Raw genomic sequence first — 7,979 nt, forward strand, 5'->3', positions numbered from 1 at the left:
ATGGCCTGAGGGTGGGACAAGAGGGGCTCTCCAAGAAAAGTTCAGGTGCTGTTAACAGAAGAAGGGGAAAGGGTGTGAAGAGCAGGCAGAAACAGCCATGTCTACAATGCCTTTCTGATCTCATTGTCGGGTCCCATCTGCCCCTCCAGCTGCCTCTGGTTCAACCCCCAAGATAACCACCCTGCTGTGGCCTTAAGGTCAGAGCAGTCCAGCCAGTGCTGCCTCTCACCCGCTCTGGCCGCTGTGGCTGGCAGTCCTAGGGCCCTGTCTTGACTCCCACGGCTATGAACAAGGGGCTGATGGTACCAACGCAGGAGGTTCTGTGAGATGCTGTGTCTAGCCCAGTGCTCACTATCCAGGACTCTGCAGACTTGGATGGAGGAGGAGGGTGAACACACCAAGCAGCCTGGTAATCCTAAGCACCCAGGGGCCAGGAGGCCAGGCCATCTCACCAGGCTATGCCCCCTGCAGGCCAAGCAGCTGGCGAGCCAGTACTGGGGAAGCAGCCACCCTGCAGCTGTGCGTCGGGACCCCAGCCTGCCCTACCTGGAGCAGTACCGCATTGACACGAACCAGTTCCGGGAACTCTTCGCCAGCCTGACACCCTGGGCCTGTGGCTCCCACACACCCGTGCTGGCGGGGCGCATGTTTCGGCTCCTGGATGAAAATAAGGACTCGCTGATCAACTTCAAGGAGTTCGTGACAGGGATGAGTGAGTGGCTCCAGGGCCTGCAGGGGCCTGTCCGTGCCCGCGCCCTTTCTGAGGAAGCCTTCAGATGCCCGTCCTGGCCAGTCTTCCCACTGCAGCGAGCTGAGGGCAGCCTGGAGCCCTTGACCCTTGTTAAAGGAAGTGCAGTTTTCCCACTGGAGATACATGGAGGTCCAATGGGAGCCCTCCCTCCCCTCCCCTCCCTCAGTCCACTGCTGGAGGCCGGGTCTGCAGGCCCCAGAGAAGGGGAAAGCCAGAGGCCTGGTGCTCACCCCCAGGGTCCTGTCCAGGAGAGAGTCAGGTGGCAAGGAGGGTCCCACCAGAACCCATTGGAAGGGGAGGTATTCGAATGTGGACTGGCCGTGGGACTCTTGTGCCCTCTTGCCAGCGTGCCTCCTTGCTGGCCTTCCTCCACAGGTAGGATGTACCATGGGGACCTGACAGAGAAGCTCAAGGTGCTCTACAAGCTGCACTTGCCTCCAGGTGAGAGCCTCCCGTCCCACTCCTCAGCAAGGGCTTCTCACGTGTCCAGAGCTGGAGCTGCAGCATTCCAAGGCACAGGCCTCTGTGGAGTGCTGGGCCTTGCGGCAGCTAGGAGACCCACCCGTCCTGACAGAGAGCGTGGAGGAGCCAGAGCATGGGGGCTGAAGCCCAGCCCAGTCTTGGTCTGAGAGCAGGGTCATGACCTGAGTGGCCTGGGAAGGGATGTGCGGGAGTCTCAGGGAGGACTCTGCCCACAGGCAAAGGCCCAGATGGAGCACTGTGTCACTCAACTAGAACACCCCCTCATGAGGGGGACTCACAGGAGTGGATATTCAGGTTTGAGTCTCTTGTGTTCATTAGCTTATCCTTAAGTCTCTCGAGGGTTCCTGTTTCTCACCAGAGGAGCGGCCCGGGAGTGCCAAGGCCGGGGGGCCCTGTTGTATGGCTGCTCTCCTCTGGCTTCTCTAGCAGTGCCGGGCCTGCTGGGACACTGACAGTGGATAGTCCACAGTAGCTGGTCCCAAAGCATGGGGTCTCACTGCTTCATCAGCCTAGCTCACCTGGCTCAGCAGGGGTGGCCACTCAGAGTTCTCCAAGTGCAGGGGGGAGGCCTTCCCCATTTTCACAGGAGGGAATTGAGACGGGCAGGTGAAAATTTGGCCCCAGGGGTTCTGCTCTGGGGTGGAGCTGTCCTGGGTTCCTGCTGCTGTTCATGAGCTGCCCCTGGGAGTCAGCGCTGCCTCAGAGTTGGCCTGAGTGATTTTTCATCCCAGAGGCTCTCACTTGATTGGCCTGGGGCGGGGCCCAGACTGTAGTTTTAAAGTTTCCCTCAGAGTTGTTCTCTGCATCCAGAGTTGGAGAGACAACTGCTCCTGACACAGGTATTCTCACCTGTGGCTGGTTTTTCCCTGTAACGCAACAAGGAACAGTGGCCTTGGGGACACTTCCATGGAAAGATTGGTATAGGCCACCTCTCATTCTGCTGAGAGAGAGGCCTGGGCTGGGCAGACCCCACTGTGCCGAGAGCCTGTCCATGAGGGCACGTGCGGCCAGCCCTGCCACTCCCAAGCCACCTCTGCCCACCTTGCTTCATCTAGGGCTCTAGTGGCGGCCCACACCTGCCACCTCCCCTTGTGCCACACACTGTTAAAACTCGCTCACTTCCTCCCCCTCCGTACAATGGGGAGAATAAGCCCCCTGCACAGAACCAAGTGGATCCGACACCCCAGAGACCACTTTATTGCAAAATGAGGCAGGCCAGTATGTGCTGGTGTGGAACAATGCCCAAGTGTATAAAGTGAGAACAAGTCACTTGTGCCTGGCCGGTCCCTGCATATGTACCTGCAGGAGCATAAAACGTCCCAAAAGAATCCTCTGGGCCGCATCATCATGGGGTGGGAGAAAGGATGGCCGCTCAACCAAGTCCCAGCTGCGCTGACTGGATTTTTATCCGGGATATGTATATATTACATTTTCAAACACAATGCACGAGTCAGCCAGAATCAGTTGTCAGCTGTTACCACTATGACCACACACCATACTGGTGGGGCTGGGAGCTGTGGAGCACGCAGTGGCAGGTGGGGGGAGGGCCTTTGTCCAGGGCTCAGGGAGGTTTCGTTCGGTGAGCATCAAGTTGTTCCCTCCTGCCCTCACTCTTCCTTCACTCCGAGCACAGCCCTGAGCCCAGAGGAGGCTGAGTCAGCCCTGGAAGCGACCCATTATTTCACCGAGAACAGCTCCTCAGAAGGTGAGCACTCTGTATTCCACTGGCCTCAGGCCCTGTGCCGAGCAGCACTGCTGTGGGGCGCCTGCAGGCGGCTGGCGGCCCTCCACGGGCTCCGGGAGTGTGCTGGGTGGGGAGGTGCGGAGCGAGAGCGGGGGAAGCTGCCTCTCTCTCTAGGGCCAGGCCCCCCGGGGGTGTTCTCACTCCTGTTTCTCTTGTCTCTGCCTTCCCGGACCCGGGCTTCTCCCTCCCTCTGCCTCTGCTCCTCCTCTGCTGTCCCTTCCAGCATCTCCTCTGGCCTCCGACCTGGATCTTTTCCTGCCCTGGGAGGCTCAAGGTCAGTGCCTGGGGGGCAGGGGCGCCCCCTTTGCACTTGGCTTCCCCAGGGCCTTGGGTTTTATCTCCTGAACGCTCCCCTGCATGGTCAGGAGGCCTGGAAGCTCTTAGTTCCAGAGACGCCTCCTGTGTGGCTAAGTTCTGAGGAGGACCCAGAGCCAGCCGTGGACTGGGGTGGAGAGGGCCAGCTGCTGTGCTTGCGTGGGGGCAGTAAATGAGGACACACAGTACAGCGGGTGTTGCACAGGCACTAGGGTGTCACCTCCCCAGCCACATGCAGAAAGTATTCTGTCATCATGGTCGTAGGAAAACACAAAATGCTATCATTGCAAAGCTGTCATTGTGAAACAGACAAAGCACAGCTGAGCAGAGGTGCAGGAGAGTGGTAGATGCTTTCTTTGGAAACATTTTCATGTTCCACACAACTTTTTTGTTGGGGAAAAATACGTATGTTGAGTGCCTATTAGAAGTCATCCCTGTGCTACACTTAAAACCTGTTGGGAGTACTGGGTCCAGGGTGATGGGGCATTCTGGGCCTGGGATTTGGCAATCAAGCTGGTAGTATGTAATACACCTAGAAAACCAACCAAAACACCGCCCTATAATTTCTCATGGGGGATAGGTAATAACACACCAAGGATAATACATGCTCAAAAGGGAAATTAAAAGGTACTATCAAGATATTATCAAGATACCCAAAGCAATCCTGTTGACAGTGCCAAAGGCTTACTTAACTTGACTATGAAGCTTGAGGACCTTGATTTCAAGTATACAAACTAAAGAAACAGATGTATCTTCTGTTATGCTTGAGCAAATCAAGGATGCTTTAGGCTTGTCCCAGGCACTTCCAGGAGAAGCCAGGGACTCGGGGTACAGATCCCTGTCCTCAGACCTCACGTAGCCTACAGGCAGCGGTCCGTTCCCTGGTGAGAAGCCTGAGCCTGGAGCGCTGCGCCCTTCCCTGCCACCACATAGCTGCCAAGGGCCATTCAGAGCTGGGACACTGCCGTCCCACCTGAGGTCCCCCCACCGGCCACATTCCCTCAGGGAACAGGTCTGCAAAAGCTGGGCAGCCTGCTCGCCCCAAGTTCATGGTCACCGTAAGGAGCATGGTGTATGCAGACTCCAGCAAATATGTCACTTTAAGAAATACAGTGCTGAGCGCAGGATTCATGTACATAAAATTCCTCATCAGCTAGTGTGGCAGTTGCAGGTTGAATTGGTAATTAGGACTCCCCTGAGTTTGACCTTTATCAGCAGAAACTATAGAAATCATTGGTCTCAGACTTTTTGCCCATAACGTGCGCCATCGTTCACTTAAGAACTGTGTGGTATGACTTGTATTCTTTTGAAAGAGAGGATGTGAGGGTTCAGTGGCTCTCTGATTCAGTGTAACCAGGTGGAGTGAGACAGCCCTGCTCAGAGAAGGCAAAGAAGCAGCATCCAGGGCCCAGGGCCAGGTCCGCTTCCGCAGGAGAGCACAGACTAGACCGACCACTCAATGACCTCAGTGGTTTGGAGTCATAACAGAAGAATGTTCTTGTTCTTTTTATTCATCCCATTGTCCAGAAGCACTACAGCAGGAAGAGCAAGAGGGAGCTGGAAATAACATCCAAGAAAAAAGAGGAGGTGTGTATATAGGCCAACATCTGCTGATGCTGGTAGAGGCCCCAGGGTGGGTGGGGTCTGGTTGCCCTGTCACTGCAGAAGAGCCCCGTACCCTGGGGAGATGGCAGATGTATGCCTGACACCACAGCTCTCCTTGAGGTGAATGCCTAGCCCATCAGCTGCCCAGCTCTCATCAGCCCCAGGCCTGAATCTCCTGTAGCTGTGAACACCCCCAGCCATCACCGCCTCCCTCTGGGGGTGCCTACTTCCTGCCAGGACTCCTCTAGGTGCCCAGCCGGCCTCTCCTTCTCATGCCACCCTCTCTCCAGCCTCCACATGGTTCTGTCACCATCTTGGGGAAGACAGATTAGGGGCCATCCTCATCAGCTTAGCTCAGACCTACTTCAGCATAACTCAGGGGAGACCCATGAGTGTTCTAGGGTGTTTTTTCCTATCACCACCTCCCCAAATGCCGGGGTGTTTTGTAATAGGGCCCAGGTAACTCCGTGCCAGACAATACTTAAACCCACTTACCCCCTGCTACCAGCCCCCAGCCCTCTTTCTCTCATTTGACAGATGGAGATTAATTTTTTTCTCCCAACTCGCAGAGGAGAAGGGAACCAGCCCTCCCGACTATCGGCACTACCTTCGAATGTGGGCCAAGGAGAAAGAGGTTCAGAAGGAGACGATTAAGGATCTTCCCAAGATGAACCAGGTAGGCCCAATCAGAACACACAACAGATGTTTCTGGAAAATTCTGACCGAGGCTGAGCCGTCCCACCCAGCACCTCACCACCGTCCCAGCACCCCCTGGAATGTAGGGATTCTCCTGCCTACCTTTAGAACATCTAGTCAGGCAGCAGTCAGGGACTATTCTAGGAGGACAAGGGGTCAGTTGCTTCAGGGCCTTGTCCAGAACACTCCGCTGGTGATGACTTGCTTTGGTTTAATCGGTATCCGTGAACCAGAGGAGCACTGGGGAAGGTTAGCCTCAAAAGGCAGAGACTCACACCACCATTTATGAGACAACATCACAGCGCTTCTGCTCCCTGCCAGGCCCCGCTCGGAGCTGTGCACACACAGGCCCGCTCGACCCACCACCCGATGTTTGTTTGCTGGTCTCTGCGTCAGGACCGTGGCATCTTGCCAAGGGTCTTACAGCCAGGACCACAGACATGTAACCAAAGGCAGTTGTTGAGCCGCAGCCTGACCACGGTCTGCTCTGCCCGAAGGGGGACCTTGCAATCTGGGTGCTCTCTCATCCACAGGCCTGAAGAATGGGGTGCCGTGGAGGGAGGTTTCATCCCATTCTCAGGCCAGGAAGCCTAAATATGGTTTCAGGACCTGGAACCTGACCTCTTCACCCCTCTCAACCAACCCAAGCTGCCTTACCTTGTCATCACTCTCTAAAGAGCTTCTTAAAGGAGAGTTGAAGGCGCTTCCGATTAAAGATATAAAAAACTCAGAGTGATTCTAAAACACAGTGAAGAAGCACTTGTAGTCACTGGGTTTGGAAAGGTATGATAGAAATAGGTCTGTCTCTGCTAACAGAATGGACATAGAGACAGGGAGAGACTCTAAATGTTCCTATATGTGCTGAAAGAAAGGCAGCTGGAAAAGAAAGCCCTTTCCCTCTCTGCACCTCAGTGTCCTAATCTGTGAAATGGACATGTCAAGACACAGGTGTACGGAGACAACTAACGGGACAGCACCCTCACGCCAATCAGAATGGCCAGCACTGTGAGTCTGGATCATCTGAGGGCAATCTGACCCATTCTTTACCATCTCCCTGCCCTTTTCTGTTTTTCCCCTTAAAAGGAGCAGTTCATAGAGCTGTGCAAGACGCTTTACAACATGTTCAGCGAAGACCCCATGGAGCAGGACTTGTACCACGCTATCGCCACGGTGGCCAGCCTGCTGCTCCGCATTGGGGAGGTGGGGAGGAGGTTCTCTGCATGGTCGGGCAGAGAGACCAGGGACAGTGCCCCTGAGGAGGGCGAGCCGCCAGCTCCAGACCCCCCTCAAGACGCGGCCCAGGAGCTTCAGCCGCCAGCTGCAGGGGACCCCCAGGCCAAAGCGGGTGGAGACGCCCACCTTGGGAAAGCACCGCAGGAGAGCCAGGTGGTGGGCGAAGGGGGCGGCGGCGAGGGGCAGGGCTCCCCCTCCCAGCCTCTGTCTGACGACGAAACCAAAGATGACATGTCCATGTCCTCGTACTCAGTGGTCAGCACGGGCTCCCTGCAGTGTGAGGACCTGGCTGATGACACAGTGCTGGTGGGTGGGGAGGCCCACAGCCCCGTGGCCACCACTCACAGTGGGGGTGCCGTTGACACAGACTGGTGCATCTCCTTCGAGCAGATCCTGGCCTCCATCCTGACGGAGTCCGTGCTGGTGAACTTCTTTGAGAAGAGGGTAGACATTGGACTCAAGATCAAGGACCAGAGGAAGGTGGAGAGACAGTTTAGCACCTCCAGTGACCATGAGCAGTCTGCGGTTTTGGGCTGAGGGCTCCAAGGCCTGCGGGCTGGCCTCTCCTCCCTCCCTCCCGTTCTGTTTTCTCTTTAAGGACACACCCCTCCAGTTCTCCCCAGAAGCAGTGAGTTGTAAATGGAAAGAAGGCTGAACAGTCGCAGTTGGGGCCCAGGCAGGGGCTCCCCACCCCCTCGTTCTGCCTTGGGCCTCCTGGCCCCTGCATAGTGTCAGGGGCTCTCTGATCTGCCCTTGCTTGCCCTGCACTGTGGCCAGGCCACACCCTGTCCTCCACCTCCTCTTCTGCAGCTGCGTGCTCTGGGGGCTTTCCCGCCACTTGGCACCAGGTAGGGGGGTCGAGTGCCTATTGGGCACCAAAATGGTGAGAACTTCGAGATGCTTTTCGGAAGCCCCTGAGCCTGAGCTTCTGGCTGGGGGACACGGGCAGAAAGCATCTGCTGCACCAGGGTGGGTGCCCCCTGCACAGGTGTTACTCTCAATTCTCTTTCAGCTCGTCATCCTCACCATTAACCTTAAAAACATATCCCTCAGGTCCTGATATATTTCCTTGTATTCATTTCAGTTGGCTAAAAATCACACTATGCTCAATGCCTTAATAAATCCCTGGAAGAACTAAAAACTACACTGTGT

At 55.9% G+C, this 7,979-nt stretch overlaps 1 protein-coding gene across 9 annotated transcripts in view; it reads left to right on the plus strand.

The window, feature by feature from the left end:
• TBC1D9B (TBC1 domain family member 9B) overlaps positions 1 to 7,968 on the plus strand; it is a 44,245-nt gene extending 36,277 nt beyond the window's left edge. For 3 of the 9 annotated variants that reach the window (XM_082379290.1, XM_082379287.1, XM_082379291.1), the window contains 7 exons: positions 472 to 712; positions 1,127 to 1,192; positions 2,868 to 2,939; positions 3,202 to 3,252; positions 4,821 to 4,880; positions 5,468 to 5,574; positions 6,678 to 7,968. In XM_082379290.1, coding sequence (XP_082235416.1) covers positions 472 to 712; positions 1,127 to 1,192; positions 2,868 to 2,939; positions 3,202 to 3,252; positions 4,821 to 4,880; positions 5,468 to 5,574; positions 6,678 to 7,364 — 1,284 coding nt within the window. In that variant the 3' untranslated portion in view covers positions 7,365 to 7,968. Of the gene's footprint in view, positions 1 to 471; positions 713 to 1,126; positions 1,193 to 2,867; positions 2,940 to 3,201; positions 3,253 to 4,820; positions 4,881 to 5,406; positions 5,575 to 6,677 lie in introns of those variants that run through there. The other 6 variants (XM_082379293.1, XM_082379292.1, XM_082379288.1 and 3 more) reach the window with 6 other exon arrangements.
• Positions 7,969 to 7,979: the final 11 nt, after the last annotated feature.

This window comes from Balaenoptera borealis (genome assembly GCF_965194805.1).
Source record: "Balaenoptera borealis genome assembly, chromosome: 2".
Taxonomy (NCBI): Eukaryota; Metazoa; Chordata; class Mammalia; order Artiodactyla; family Balaenopteridae; genus Balaenoptera; species Balaenoptera borealis.